This window comes from Mixophyes fleayi, chromosome 4 (assembly GCF_038048845.1).
Source record: "Mixophyes fleayi isolate aMixFle1 chromosome 4, aMixFle1.hap1, whole genome shotgun sequence".
In the NCBI taxonomy this organism is placed as follows: domain Eukaryota; kingdom Metazoa; phylum Chordata; class Amphibia; order Anura; family Limnodynastidae; genus Mixophyes; species Mixophyes fleayi.
The window spans coordinates 14,008,562-14,025,552 of NC_134405.1; the positions used below are offsets into that span (position 1 = coordinate 14,008,562).

The window sequence follows — 16,991 nt, forward strand, 5'->3', positions numbered from 1 at the left end:
ATATGCTTTGGTACAATAAAACATGCCCGTAAGCGCATACACACTAATACGATATCGGACCTAACAGTCGTTTGTGTGATTGGAACGATTATTGGTTGACAAAAATTTGTGTGCATTTTAATGTTTTTTAAAAAGTTAGAAGTGTCTTCCTGGTTGTGCATGTATCTGCGTATCTAGTCATGTACCTATCTATAATATAAAAGCCTAGCGGCGTGTGTTAGTCTGTGCGTGGAAAAAACTACCGGGTGACAGAGTGCTCAAGCTGCAGCGCCACCTGCTGGGCGGAGTTATATACTACACTGACCTACTAAATTCTTAGCATTATCTAATATATAAAAGTAAAAGCCTAGCGGCGTGTGTTAGTGTGTGTGTGGAAAAAACTATTTTCTCAGAAAGGGCTCATCCAATTGACCTGAAATTTGGTATACTGACATTATTTGACAAAAAAATTAGAATAGTGAAGTCAGTTAACTTCCATCATCCCCCCTTCCCCTCGTGGGAGGGGTAGTAAAGGCTAAATTTACGAGTTGAGGGCTCAAACTCATTTTCGTGAGGTAATTTTACCTCATGAACACACATTAAAAAGGGGGCTTGCGTAGGGAAGTAACGCTCTTCCCCTGAGGAGGCCTGGGCTAGGCCCAAATGCATGACAAGAACCTTTTTAAGACCTTAAGTAGCTTGATTTGACTAGAATGCATGAGTATCATGCACGGGTTAACTTGTCCTTAATCTGCACTCTACTAAAGAGCCCCCACCCAGGTTAGATCGCTGGAACGTACACATAGCTCCAACCCTTCCTTAAACAACAGGCCGTCATGTATAGAAAATAGTTCCATGAAATCAACCCTGTTACATGAATATTGGGATTTTGAAGCATTTAAATGTTTTTTAAAAAAGTCAGGCGGCCATCAGTTTCCTGTGACCCACGTCATCAACAGAATCTTGTTTTCACATGCAGGCACAATATATGGTGCATGAGAGACCAAACTTAGCAATGACGTCCAGATATCCTTAGCTCCTTCCATAAGGAGCAGCCATGCAGACACATCCTGAAACACTACACTCGTATCTCTATAAGTGGATGCTTTGGTACAAAAATAGCAAAATGGCATTACAAAATTGAAATTGCACTATGGGTCTTTTTTGCGTCTTTGTAAATGACGCCCAGTGAGATAGTAACAGAGATTACAGAATGATATAAACCATGTCACATCTTAAATTAGAGTATGATCAAACATAATGCAACAGTGTCCCAGGTCCCACATTATATCTCCAGCCCATTTTCAGGATAACATGTTACTTAGGACAATGTGCTCTTACTGTGGAGAGTGACTGATATATAATGACATAAGTAAACTGCAGTAAGTTCCACACATGAGCGATCTTTTCCAATCTTATGTTGGTTACACACATTCCACCTATGTATGTGAATGGAAAATTATAAAATGTTAATATACTGTGTGACTGACACTTTGAATAACTCCAATATACATTCTGTAAATGTATTCATGCCTGTTTTTATTATTTACATGACTAAATTCAATGACTTTTAAGAAGGTTGAAATAACTTAATGACAAGAAAAGAAGTCTAAAGTAATGAAGGTTTACTTCAAAATAAAAGATATCAACATCATCATCAACATTTATTTATATAACGCCAGCAGATTCCGTAGCGCTTTACAATTGGGAACAAACATTAATAAGACAATACTGGGTAATACAGACAGAGAGGTAAGAGAACCCTGCTCGCAAGCTTACAATCTATAGGATAAGATAGATTGTAACAGGAAGCAAAACAGCCATCTTACAAGATGAGAGCATACATCTCTGCTGGCTTCAGTCCAAAACACTCCAATCTTCACACTGGATATTAATGGATTATATAACTAATCACATATTCATGATATTATAACATGTACATCTCTATTTCTTAGAAAACATAAGATATTGTCTCTTAAAGGAGAAAGTTCCAATTCTCATAGTCCGGAGGCATTTGTTACATAATAAGGCTTGATCTCCATTAGTTGATTTCTCTTCCAATTCAAAGAATCATCATCATTTATTTATATAGCGCCAACATATTCCGTAGCACTTTACAATTGGGGACAAACACAGTAAACTAATAAACAAAGTGGGTAAAACAGACAAAGAGGTGAGAAGGCCCTGCTCGCAAGCTTACAATCTATGGGACAATGGGAGTTTGATACATGAGGTCAAGTCTAAATTTTGCATTTCGGCCCAGTCAGACTGCAAGGTAAAAGTGACTCATAAGCTAAATGATCCTGTCACACAACAATGTTGGTCATGGGGTAGTTATCTTGTGTGAAATTGTGTAACGGATGGTAATTGGGTAATGTAGCGAGGTTAAGAGGGTGGTTGAGGAATATTATAAGCTTGTCTGAAGAGGTGGGTTTTCAGAGAACGCTTGAAAGTTTGTAGACCAGAGGAGAGTCTTATTGTGCGAGTGAAAGAATTCCATAGAGTGGGTGCAGCCCGAAAAAAGTACGGGAGTGGGAGGATGCAATGAGGGTGGATGAGAGATACAGATCTTGTGCAGAACGGAGTTGCCGAGTTGGGAGATATTTTCAGACAAGAGAGGAGATGTATGTTGGTGTAACTTTGTTGATGGCCTTGTAGGTTAGTAAAAGTATTTTATATTGGATTCTGTAGAGGACAGGCAACCAGTGTAGAGACATACAGAGTGATTCAGCAGAGGAATAACGATTTGCAAGGAAAATCAATTTTGCCGCTGCGTGCAAAATAGATTGTAGGGGTTTGAGTCTGTTTTGGGGAAGACCAGTAAGGAGGGATTTGCAATAGTCAATGCGGGAGATAAGTGCATGAATTAAGGTTTTTGCAGTGTCTTGTGTGAGATATGTGCGAATTCTGGAAATGTTTTTTAGATGTATATAACATGATTTAGATATAGAGTCAGTGTGGGGAACAAAGGATAGGTGTGAGTCGATGATTACACCTAGGCAGCAACCTTATGGGGTGGGATTTAAGGTCATTTTATCAACAGAAATAGAAATGTCAGGTATGCTCTTGTTGGTGGGTGGAAATATTATTCAAAAAACAAAATAATAGGAAACACCTGCGATTTTGTGATTGTGATTTTCATATTTGTGATTGGAAAATATTATTAACTCTGTTTTAGAAAAATTAAGTTGGCGAGAGGACATCCAAGAAGAAATGGCAGAAAGACAGTCAGTTACACAAGACAACACAGATGTCGAGAGATCAGGAGAGGATAGATAAATTTAGGTATCAACCACATAGAGACGATACTGAAATCCAAATGAACTTATTAGATTTCCAAGAGAAGCGGTATAGATAGAGAACAGCAGAAGACCTAGCACTGAGTGTTGCGGTACTCCAACTGATAAAAGAAGCGGAGTAGAGGTGGCCCCAGAGAAATTAACAGTGAAAGAGCAATTAGAAAGGTAGGATGACAACTAGGATAGAACAGTGTCTTGAAGACCTAGGGATTGTAGCGTTTGTATGAGAAGAGAGTGGTCAACAGTGTCAAATGCAGCCGAGAGATCCAGGAGAATGGGACGTCTTGCTTAATTTGAGTATTAGCATAATGAAAGCTCTTTTCCTATGTCCATTTTAGAATGTCCATACAGATCAGATAGTTAAAGCAGTCATCCTTGTTACTATAAGATTTACAACCCACAATCTTGATAACAACTTGTTGAAGCCATGAATGACAGCTTAATTTTATGTAGTAACATACTTTATTCTAATACAAGTTATACATATACATTTATATTCATTTCTGATTAAAATGCCCTATAATACATTGTATTTTTTTAATAGCTATGCAATAACACACTTCTATCATACGTTATTGACTTCAGATATCAAAATATGTTCTAGCCTTATAATTACTTTAACACATTTAAGATATTTAAGAGTATTTTTGCAAAACCTATTTCATGTCTATCAGCTCATGAAAATCACTTTTCACTAGTATGACTTCTCAGATGTCTAACAAGATGTGATATTTGTGTAAAACATTTTCCACACTCAGAACATGAACATTGTTTCTCACCAGTGTGAGTTCTAAGATGAGCAGTACATTGTGATTTATTTGAAAAAGATTTCCCACACTCAGAACATGAAAACGGTTTCTCGCCAGTGTGATTTCTCTGATGTATAACAAGATGTGATTTGCATATAAAACATTTCCCACACTCTGCACATGAAAATGGTTTCTCACCTGTGTGATGTCTCTGATGTATTACAAGAGATATTTTACATGTAAAACATTTCCCACACTCTGCACATGAAAATGGTTTCTCACCTGTGTGATTTCTCTGATGTGTAACAAGAGATGATTTGCGTGTAAAACATTTCCCACACTCAGAACATGGAAATGGCTGCCCACCTGTGTGAATTCTCTCATGTGCAACAAGACTTAATTTATGTGCAAAACATTTCCCACACTCAGAACATGGAAATGGTTTCTCGCCTGTGTGAGTTCTCTCATGAGCAACAAGATTTGATTTTTGTGAAAAACATTTCCCACACTCTGTACATGAAAATGGTTTCTCACCAGTGTGAATGCTCTGATGCATAACAAGATGTGATTTGCGTGTGAAACATTTCCCACACTCTGCACATGAAAATGGTTTCTCACCAGTGTGAATTCTAGGAGTAATAATTTGTGATTTATTTGAAAAACATTTGTCACACTCAGAACATGGAAAGGTTTTCTCACCTTTTTGAGTTGTCTGATGTCTAACACAGTTTGACTGATGTATAAAAAATGTGTCACAATCAGAAGAGAAACATATTTCATCACCTATAGGAGCTGTACTATGTTCAGCAATATCAGAGTTATCTGGAGAGCATTCGTCATTATTAGAGAGATCAGATGATATATCCGCATTGTAAAGTACTGGATGTATATTTTGATTAATGCAGTTTTCTCCTGGAGAGTCTTGTATGATGTGAGGAGGAGACTGGCCAGATCTCTTGGCTGGTAGCACACAATGATATGATGTGAGGAGGAGACTGGCCAGATCTCTTGGCTGGTAGCACACAATGATATGATGTGAGGAGGAGACTGGTCAGATCTCTTGGCTGGCAGCACACAATGATATGATGTGAGGAGACTGGTCAGATGTCGGGCTGGTAGCACACTATGATATGATGTGAGGAGGAGACTGGTCAGATGTCTGGGCTGGTAGCACACAATGATATGATGTGAGGAAGAGACTGGTCAGATCTCTTGGCTGGCAGCACACAATGATATGATGTGAGGAGGAGACTGGTCAGATCTCTGGGCTGGTAGCACACAATGATATGATGTGAGGAGGAGACTGGTCAGATCTCTGGGCTGGTAGCACACAATGATATGATGTGAGGAGGAGACTGGTCAGATGTCTGTGCTGGTAGCACACAATGATATGATGTGAGGGGGAGACTGGTCAGATCTCTTGGCTGGTAGCACACAATGATATGATGTGAGGAGGAGACTGGTCAGATCTCTGGGCTGGTAGCACACAATGATATGATGTGAGGAGGAGACTGGTCAGATGTCTGGGCTGGTAGCACACAATGATATGATGTGAGGGGGAGACTGGTCAGATGTCTGGGCTGGTAGCACACAATGATATGATGTGAGGAGGAGACTGGTCAGATGTCTGGGCTGGTAGCACACAATGATATGATGTGAGGAGGAGACTGGTCAGATGTCTGGGCTGGTAGCACACAATGATATGATGTGAGGGGGAGACTGGTCAGATCTCTGGGCTGGTAGCACACAATGATATGATGTGAGGAGGAGACTGGTCAGATCTCTGGGCTGGTAGCACACAGTGATATGATGTGAGGAGGAGACTGGTCAGATCTCTGGGCTGGTAGCACACAATGATGTGATGTGAGGAGGAGACTGGTCAGATCTCTGGGCTGGTAGCACACAATGATATGATGTGAGGAGGAGACTGGTCAGATCTCTGGGCTGGTAGCACACAGTGATATGATGTGAGGAGGAGACTGGTCAGATCTCTGGGCTGGTAGCACACAATGATATGATGTGAGGAGGAGACTGGTCAGATCTCTGGGCTGGTAGCACACAATGATATGATGTGAGGAGGAGACTGGTCAGATCTCTGGGCTGGGAGCACACAATGATATGATGTGAGGAGGAGACTGGTCAGATGTCTGGGCTGGTAGCACACAATGATATGATGTGAGGAGGAGACTGGTCAGATGTCTGGGCTGGTAGCACACAATGATATGATGTGAGGAGAGTGATCAGATCTCTGGGCTGGTAGCACACAATGATATGATGTGAGGAGGAGACTGGTCAGATCTCTGGGCTGGTAGCACACAATGATATGATGTGAGGAGGAGACTGGTCAGATCCCTGGGCTGGTAGCACACAATGATATGATGTGAAGAGGAGACTGGTCAGATCTCTGGGCTGGTAGCACACAATGATATGATGTGAGGAGGAGACTGGTCAGATCTCTGGGCTGGTAGCACACAATGATATGATGTGAGGAGGAGACTGGTCAGATGTCTGGGCTGGTAGCACACAATGATATGATGTGAGGAGGACACTGGTCAGATCTCTGGGCTGGTAACACACAATGATATGATGTGAGGAGACTGGTCAGATGTCTGGGCTGGTAGCACACAATGATATGATGTGAGGAGGAGACTGGTCAGATCTCTGGGCTGGTAGCACACAATGATATGATGTGAGGAGGAGACTGGTCAGATGTCTGGGCTGGTAGCACACAATGATATGATGTGAGGAGACTGGTCAGATCTCTGGGCTGGTAGCACACAATGATACGATGTGAGGAGGAGAACATGAGTCTAACAGTAGCTGGTGGCTTCTGACCCCCCCCCCCCTCTGGGCAGATCCTCTTTCTTTGTAGTGACTGAATAAGGAGAATGTGTGATTCTTTTCTGCAATAAGTGTTTATTACTCACCAGTGCTGATATCTGTAGGGATTTCCTCCTCCTTACACTGCTGATCACCCCTCACACACTTCTCTTCTTCCTTTATGTCTTCCAGCTTAATATCAGTCAGGTCTTCACCCTAAATAAACCAAAAAATTATAAAATTAACACTTTCATAATGTCTGATTTCATTTATTGAGATTAATCAGAATAGTAGCAAAAAGTATAAGACCCCCATCGCTGCTCTACAGTTCATATAGTGAAAAGTCACTTTGATATCATGGTGAGACCCTCAATTCCATCTACCTGATTCTCCTGTAGGATACTGTGATTTTCCTTTGTACAATTCTGTGAATAAAGAGGAGACGGACATCTCTCTGGGGTATTTCTGTTACTGGAACTATCTGTAGAAGACACACAGTGACTGAATACATTGTAAATAGATGATGATCAGATAATGTGTCTTTCTAGGTGGCCCTCAAAACTGCTCTGTCCTTTACAATAAATGAAAGTCACTTCTTACCCAGTGATGTGAGCGGCCGGTGCTTCTCCATCATCATGTCCTTGTTTCCTTCTTAATTCTCCTGCTCCTGCATGGAAAAATAAACAGTAATATTCTGACATCTTATAGGAACCTGACAAATACACAATGATATAGTCGTCATCCAAATACATCCCCTAGTGTTACTATATAATGTCCTACACTGAGCAGTCACCTCTCCGGTCACCAGCTGGATGATCTTGCTGGTTAGTTCCAGGATTTTCCAACAGATTGTAACCTTGTGAGCAGGGCCCTCTCACATCTCTGTCTGTCAGTATTACCCAGTATTGTTTTATTACTGTGTTTGTTCCTATTTGTACAGCGCTACGAAATATGCTGGCACTATGTAAATAAATGTTGGTGATGATGATCTTCTGGTCATTGTTGGAGTGCGGTGGAGACACTGTGATGGGGATCTGGGCCCTGCTCAATCCTCCTGACACACAGGGATAGCTCCTGGGTGTCACACGCTCACCGGATGTATTTGTTACTACTGTGTAACCCGGAGTAAGGACAGAGATATCAATAAAAAGGTAAATTGACCATTTAGATTTTTTTAATGGGTTAATTGTGCAACAAGTACAATATTTACTGTGACATTCCCAGAATATCTCATCTCTCCAGAGAGGTAGATGATCTCAAAGGTGAAATTCAATAAACTTTAATAATTTTATTGCTAACCTTGTCCATCCTTAACGTGTCCATGACAGGATATCTACAGGACTGTCTCCCCAATAGTCACCTTTTCTTTAACTACACTACACTCCAACAGCTGAATCACTTTGCAAATAAGTGAGAATAAACTTAAATATAAACCTAAGAATAAAAACACAGTAATTGTAAATAAGTTGTTTGAGTCCCAGTAATTTAAATTGTTATAATTAAAAACTGTCATTTTTTCAAATCTATATTAATACAGTAGAAATGTATCAACTGTGGAATCACAACCAGAAGACAGCTGAGTCTAGATATATTGTACACCACAGTCAACCAATAACAGATGGAGAGAGGGGGTGTAGCTTGTATTTATATGCAGATTATCCACTTTCACCTCTGCTCTCGTCTGCCTCTATACTATGTATATAATACCCACTCTTCCCTTGTAAGGTCATCCCTCATCCATACTACCACCATAGTTCCCACAATATACAATTTACACCAAGAGTAAATCATCATCATCACCATTTATTTATATAGCGCCACCGATTCCGCAGCGCTGTACAGAGAACTCACTCACATCCGTCCCTGCCCCATTGGGGCTTACAGTCTAAATTCCCTAACACACACACAGACTAGGGTCAATTTGTTAGCAGCCAATTAACCTGCTAGTATGTTTTTGGAGTGCGGGAGGAAACCTGAGCACCCGGAGGAAACCCACGCAAACATGGGGAGAACATACAAACTTCTCACAGATAAGGCCGTGGTCGGGAATTGAACTCATGACCCCAGTGCTGTAAGACAGAAGCTAACCACTCAGCCATTGTGCTGCCCACCTGTAATCTATGCCAGAAGTAATCCTAGCATAGATAGAGAAGTAGAAGGGACAATTAGAGATAGTAGGTATCAGAAAACAGATAATGTGTAGAAGGCTTTTATTAAGGACCATGGGGTGTTCTTGTCAGGTATTTAGCTCTTCCAACAAGGAACTAGAAGCCTGAGGTAGCCATCTCCCCATAAAATGTTGCCAGCCAGGTGGCATTAAGAAGTATTCGGGCCAGGGCAATGTAGTACTTTGCAATAATAATACATTTTGAAAAAGTTTTAAAGCCTTTTAGCAATTTGAAGATTCACATTTTATATTTTAATTATTCTCTTCTTTTTACAGGCCCAGTTGTTATGAACGTTATTTTATTAAACCTTTAGCTGTGTTGTCATGTTGTTAACTTCACGAAGTATGTACAAACCATAGCCTTGCAAGGCTCAAACAATTTTTCCTAGAATATAGTGTGTGGTAGTTCATTTTTTGCCAACCAATACATAGATCTTAAAGCTTCCACAAAAGCATCTCTCTTCAAGTTAAACTTAAAAATTGAAACAATGGCTTTAAAGCCATTGCCACTTTAAATTTTCAATGCACACTCGCCGATTTCCGATTTGCAGACATCAGCACTTAATATATTTACACATTGAGACCATTTATACTCCTCTTGTGATGAGAAGAGTCAGGTGACAATGGGCCTGATTCATTACCATTCTTATCTGCCGATTTTGTGCAGATAATACGAATATCCATTTTGCGCATGCCCAGAACAGGGAAATAACAAGGAAAATCCGTCACTTAAGTAAAATCTTTCTTAAGTTAAGATCAAAATCCTTCTTAACTTCAATTAAGAAGCTCTCTGACCTCTTAAGAAAAAAGGGTTGGGAAAGGGCGGGGAATGGGCAGAGATAGGTAAATGCACTAACCGTCACCTAAAGACCGCAGTACTATTTGTGTAATATATATGACATCCTTCTCACTAGTCAATGAGCGCTAAGCTTTAGTTATATATTTTGGTCTTTAAGGGAGAGATACCCCTTGTCAATGCTGCTCTTGCAACATTAGGAGTAGAGTGCAGTTCTCCTCCCCCTTTATTTTGGTAATCTCTAATAGTTAGCCTAGTCAACAATTGACAGAGAGAAGAAGAGAAAGGTTTAGAATCTTAAATTTAAGACATCAAAATTTAAATTAATAAATATCTGGCACAAAAATCCCAAGATAGAATGCAGAAAGAATTCAATGTAATGTCAATGTTAAATATGATTTTTTTGTTATGGCCTCATAAGGCCTTTGTTAAGCCATTTATTGTAACTCGCATAGAAATATTATTTGCTACAAGAGATTATTCATTTTTCTGCTGATATGAAGTTTTACAAGATGTAAGCCCATGGCCTTGAGGTTAAGCTGACATAGAGAACACCTGAAGAATGTATCAAGATATGAGAACAATAAGTAGTTTCATGTTCAGCTCGTGGTGTGGGAGCTGTGCCCTTGATGTTGGACATGGAATACAGGAGATGAACCTCCAGCTCCCCTTGAGATAAAAATAATAGGCTCATCTGTCCTTAGAAGGGGGAGAAAGTAAACACCTCAAGAATACGTGAGATAGTTAATTAGTAGTGCTTCTCATAGACTTAGTATGCTTACGATGTAGGATTCATTTATTCAGTAGGCTATAAAAACTTGTATCTTTTTATCAATAAATCAGAGAATATTCCTTGTATACAGAACTTGGTCTGTGTCAATTCTCTCCAGCTGATTGAAGCGCTTCCAGATATACTTGACACCACAGGCAAACTTAGATCAGAATTTTAGATCTAACATCAACAACAGAAAGGGACCTAGGAGACCTAGTTTTATATGATATGAAACAGTGTAAACAGCAGTGGAAAGAGCCAGCAGCAATATTACTTAACTACTTGGTTGCATTGGAACAGATATTAGTAACAGGAAGAGGGAGGTTATATTGCCACTTTATAAGTCACTGAAAAGACCTCACTTTGAGTATTCTGTACAGTTCTGGAGGTTCTATCTCCAAATAATCATTAATAACATAGACAATATTCAGAGAAGAGATACCACAGGGGGGCACAGCAACACTAAGGAAAGACTACAAGGGCTGACCATGTATGGTTTACAGGAGAGAAGGGACAGAGGTGATACGTTAGAGAAGCATTAATAGATATCAGGAACGTAGCATATTTATAAATAATGGTATTTCTAGAACTAGGAGCTAAGAAGAGTGAAAGTAAAAGAAAGAAGAACTTTGTAATAGGAAGGATGATAGATTCATGGAACAGTCTCCCAGCAGCTGTGGAAAAGAGTAAAAGAATTCAAGAAGGTGTGTGATAGACATATTGCTATTGTTAGACGTAAGGAAAAAATATAAAAAGACACAGAAGACAGGGCTGATGGATCTGTTGACTCTTTTCTGCAGCTAAATTTTAAGTGAGGGTAAATGGTAATGCATCATAGATACAAAATTTTTTGACATGTCACACTGAATACTGATAGATAAGTGTTACTGTGCATGCTGTAAATAATACATGCTGTACTACTACTCTTGCTCCTCAAATAATACAGTAATTCTTGGTGAATGAGAAGGACAGAGGGTCCTCACTCACATATGTATACATATACACATATATACATACATATACATATATACATTATATATATATATATATATATATATATATATATATATATATATATATATATATAGAGTTTGTAGACGAATATCATCAACGCCCATGCACCGATTGAAATAAAACCAACGCGAGGTGGTCCAGTTGGACCCTGGCCAGGTTTTGAGGAGGTTAGGGTCCTGGTCGGACCACTCTTTGGTGTACGCTGGGCAGAACTTTGACCCGGGAGATCTGATTTGAGCCTTCCAATGGATGGATTTGGTTGATATTTAATATAAAAACAAAAACGACACAGAGCAGTCAACTCATGGGTGTGTGGAAAGAGCTGCTTAGCCGCTAATTATTTTTAAAATGTTTACAGTTACATCCAACTAATTAATAACTTGAAGATTTAAACACAGGCAACGCCGGGGACTTCAGCTAGTTTTAATCTATTTCAGAAATAGATACAGTACAAGATGTTAGAAATAAATGTGTTTTCCACAACGGGCTGCTGACAAATTTTAAAAGAATATTACTGTTTCACATAATTGTTTGAAATTTAGTTCATATGTGAATTATGTTAAGCGCGGTTAAAGGGAATTATAGCACTTATTACAGTGTAAGATGCACCTGACAGTAATACAATGCAGAGTAAAAGTACATTAATAAGATCAACTACTGGTTCTTCACAAGCACATAGATAGAAAACACATAATACCCGCAACCTATTCACAACCAAACATACACCGATCACACCCTCAGCCTATTCACAAGCACACGTACACCCATGACAACACAGCCCACCTATAAACTCAGATATTCATGAACTCATGCCATTAACAAACTGTCCTTCCCCTGCCACGTTTCTGAAACCTGCAGCTCCTCTTACATTCAACCTCCTCCTACACCCAAAACCAGGCTTACTGTCACTGCAGTGCCACATCATCTTCTGTCCGCTGACAGTCTATTCCTGAGCTCTGGCAGCTTGTCCTCCTACCTCCAGTCTGCCCTCCCCTATTATCTCATGTGTGCCTCGGGCAGATTCATTTACAGCTTTCTGTAACGTCCTGATCCTTCCCACCAATGACTGCCAAAGAATCCTCATCTTACCAGGGGGTATATTTACTAAACTGCGGGTTACAAAAAGTGGAGACACTGCCTATAGCAACCAATCAGATTCTAGCTCTTATTTTGTAGAATGTACTAAATTAATGAAAACTAAAATCTGATTGGTTACTATAGGCAACATCTCCATTTTTTCACACCCGCAGTTTAGTAAATATAACCCCAAGGCTTTCTTCACCCTAGCCATACTTCTCCAGTCTGCATAGTTTATTCTCCTCTGTCCAGTGTCCGCACACTGCTGTCTGCCCAAACCATCACTGATACCTCTCTGCCCAGTAATTACCATCCCTCCATTCTAACCTTTTCATCACCAGAGCTACATGTTAATGCTATTTCCAATAACAACTCCTCCTCAATACTCCCAGAAGTAACTCACCCCGATTCACCAACCCTAATATTTCTTCTGCACTCACCCCGTTATGTTGCTCCAACACTTTACTTAACCCTTTACATGTCCATCTCTCCTTCTGAACTCTGCTCTTTCCTTTTCTGCCAGATGGTTCTATCCTGTCTCCTTCACCTACGACACATTCATTATCAGGCTTCCATCCATGGCTGAATTTTACAAGGGTCTGCTTTAAAAAATAAAATAAGGCTGACTTCCGGTGGGCGGGGCATCTGGAATGGCCGCTTTTTAGGAAGGCTCCGTGCAACCTTAAGCTATCCGTTGGCATCAGGGTACTAGACAATTCTAAAACAATATCAGAACTCGGCTAATAGTAAGCCCAAGAGTCTAGGTGAGACCCATATAGTAGCACGGGGTCGACTCATTGTATATCCCCGGAGTCCGGCTCTGAGTGAGAGCCACGCTAAAATTTTCGGATATGTCTCCAAAGAGCTAAAGAAGATTACTTTGTCACACTCGTATGTGCATCATATGTGAGGCGATTAATACCACAAAAAGAAGGGTCAGCCTAACCGGGAGAAGGCGAGAGATTGATAGTCCCGGCACCTATACCGACTCCTACATATAATCCCTACCCGAAGACTCTGTTAGGAGAAAGACGGATGACAGATGTGAGGGAAACCCTCGGTGAGATTCCGACGGGGAGCGGTGGCGGCAGAGCCAGAAGAAGTACTATCGCTTGCCCGGGAGCCGTGTTGGAGAGTCCGGTGGCGGTGAGAGCGGTGACCCCATTGATGGAGATCGTGCAGCCTAAAGTATCACCACTTACTTGGAAGCAGAGCTGGAGGACCGCATCTCGGCGCTCATGGATGGGCGGCAGTGGTGAGACCTCTCGAGATCGGCAGGTAGCTTTTCGTGGAGAGTGCTACTGCACAGTGCATGTGAACGCCAGACGGCTGCGCTGGAGGGTCCATATCTGACAGCGGAGATCGAACGGAGGCTTTCTGGGGACAGCTGAGGCGCGGAATCGGGGTAGCCCACAACTGGTTTGGACAAAACAGACTTTCTTTTCCCAGCTATACATGCTAGAGTAATCAATACTGCAGTTGAGAAGCAGTAGGTGATAAACTTTACTGTGTAATTTCGCCTTTCTCTTAGCATTGTTTAAATGAAGCTAGGTGTGTAAACAAAGAAAAACAAATTCTTATATGCCTCTAAAATTATCCACATATGTGCAAACTTTCATATGTGTGTCCAGAGATAAGAGAAACCGTAAAATATTCTGTTAAAACTGACATCCCAGGCACACATACTACATATTAGTGACCTCACTGCCACCTAGTGGCGACAATTACTTGCATACTTCTAAAAATACTAAAATTAAAATAACTAGACGAAACAGCAAGAGAACTATAAGATTGTTTACTATTGTGTGCTGAAAATATTAGTTTTAATATCTAGCATATTTGTGACCTTGCTATCTGTAGGTGATGGTGAATGATTTATGCTTTTAAACATCTCACGCAAAACTGTCTAAAAGGTTGTTTTATACAAACACTGTAACTCTGCTGTCACCTGCTGGTGGAAGATATTCAAGGTTTTCGAGTATCAAAGGTTGATATTGCATTACAATACACACAGAAAACCCAAAGGTCACCTGGCCAATTCTAGTGGAACCAAAAGGTCACGCAACATATCTCTGATTTATACGAGATAACTCAATCATATAAAGTGACTTGTTGACTAAAACAAACAAAATTCAACTATATTAAATGTCCCACTCACTTAAATAAATACAAATGTAATCGTTTAAGGAAAGAAGTAAATGTAAACTTTTACCTAAAAATTGACAACCTAGGCAGACCCCCTTAACGGGGGCTTCCTTTTTCTAGATATCTTGTTCATCCCATGGAATGATACTTACACAAACAAATAACAGGGATCAGTTTACCCAAAGTTTCCCTTTCCACAATGGGAAAGCCAAAATCACAAACCAACAAACCTGTCCGCCTCTCCCCCATCCCCCCCATTGTCAGATACTGCTCAATCAAATAATCCTGACCCCACAGTGGCCTTACCGCAGAGCGCCTCTCCCTCTATTTCGGCAATGGAATTCTCAGCCATATTCATGCCCCAGATTGATAAACAATTCCAGGCTCTGCATAATAGGGTTGAAAATGTCCTATCGACTATTGCGGCTAATACAACCCGCATCGCCGAATTGGAACAACGTACTAGTGATGTAGAAGATAAAAACCAATCGCTAGAGGGCAAGGCAGATGGTCATACTCAAACTTTACAGCAACTAATGGACAGGATTGATGACCAGGAGAATAGGAACCGGAGAAACAATCTCCGGTTCATAGGTATCCCAGAGACAATTAAGGGTCAACAACTTACCCATTACTTAAGTGTTCTGATTCCTTTGGCGCTGGATCTCGAGGAAACAATGGAGAAACCCCAAATTGAAAGGGCGCATAGAATTGGTCAAGAAAGAGAGGGAGATAGACCCAGACCTCACCCAGTTATAGCCCGATTTCTGGATTACAGAGCAAAAGAATCGATCCTTGGGGCGTATAGAAAACAGGGGTCACTGATTATCGAAGGAACAAAAATTCTAATATTCCAAGATTTCTCTGTCATAGTGTCCCAAAAACGCAAAGAGTTCTCAGCTGTATGTAAACACTTGATAGATAATAATAAACGCTTTGCCCTACTCTTTCCGGCTAAACTTAGGGTAGTAGAAAATGGAAAGACCCTGTTCTTTGAGGACCCAGCAGAAGCCACTAGATACTTCTTACGTAAGTCACCATCACACGGGACACCAACTGGAGACAGAGTGTCCCCTCACCGCTGAGACATTACATACACTGATAGTGTTCTAGAGCTTTAGCCACTTTTACGAATATTGTGCCTCTTCTATGTTAATAGGTTGTGTTATGTTTTACACTAATATAATAAGTTACATTTCTTCTCGTTTTGATTATGAATAACAAAGTTATTGAAATGTTCACGTCTTTAAGGATGAGTCCCGACTACATGTCTGGGTCTCACCCTAGCTTGTTATTGGAAAAAAGGAAAAATAGAAAATGGTGGATGAAGATTGTTCAGATAATAATGCTTTTATTTTTTTCAACATGTACAGGGATCTTAAATTTGCAAATGTATGGGGGGTGCGGAGGAGACCAGAATCTCTTTGAAGGGCTGGAGACACGCCTCCCCGTCATCTTAAAAACATATCAAGAAGGACTGAAGTTCGTAAGTAACCAATCCCCGGGTGGGGGGGTGAGCTAGCCATGCCGTTAACACATTCTGACATGGATTCATCTCCTCGTCCTCCTCCACCCTTGAAGGTAATCTCATGGAACGTAGACGGTCTAAATACCCCTATAAAGCGAAAGAAAGTTATAACACACCTTAAGTGCCATAAGCCCGATATCATCTTCTTGCAGGAAACGCACTGGAAGACGGGGGATGACTCTAGCCTTAAAGATACTTGGATTGCTGAGTGCATATCAGCCCCTTACAAAAATAAGTCCAGGGGAGTGGCCGTGTTGTTCGGGAGGAATGTGTCCTATACCGTTTCAGATAAAATAATTGATCCAAATGGCAGATATATACTACTTGATGTCCAAATCCATGACTATAAATATACACTCCTAAACATATACGCCCCCAATGTAAATCAAAAATAATTTTTTCATTCTATATCTCAATTAATCTCCTCAAGAGAAACGCCAAATTTAATAATAGGAGGTGATTTTAATGTGGTAGATGATCCAACTGTGGATAAAAATCCTGTTCCCCAAAACCTCAGATTGGAAACATGGAATCAAATTTCTACTCTAAAAATGGCACATAATCTCACAGACCCGTGGAGACTACTAAATCCCTCAGATAGATCTTTCACGTTTCACTCGGGAGTGCATAATTCTTTTTCCAGGC

The 16,991-nt window shown here is 40.5% G+C and overlaps 1 protein-coding gene across 1 annotated transcript; it reads right to left on the minus strand.

Annotated features, from left to right (window-relative positions):
• Nucleotides 1-1,515: 1,515 nt before the first annotated feature.
• Nucleotides 1,516-5,145, minus strand: LOC142151062 (uncharacterized). The gene has a single exon (XM_075206358.1). It carries the CDS (start codon nt 4,581-4,583, stop codon nt 3,963-3,965), a length of 621 nt encoding a protein of 206 aa, XP_075062459.1. The 5' UTR covers nt 4,584-5,145; the 3' UTR covers nt 1,516-3,962.
• Nucleotides 5,146-16,991: the final 11,846 nt, after the last annotated feature.

Coding starts and splice junctions, on each gene's coding strand:
- LOC142151062 (XM_075206358.1), bottom strand. CDS start 4,583: ATGCATCAGAGCATTCACACTGGTGAGAAACCATTTTCATGTACAGAG.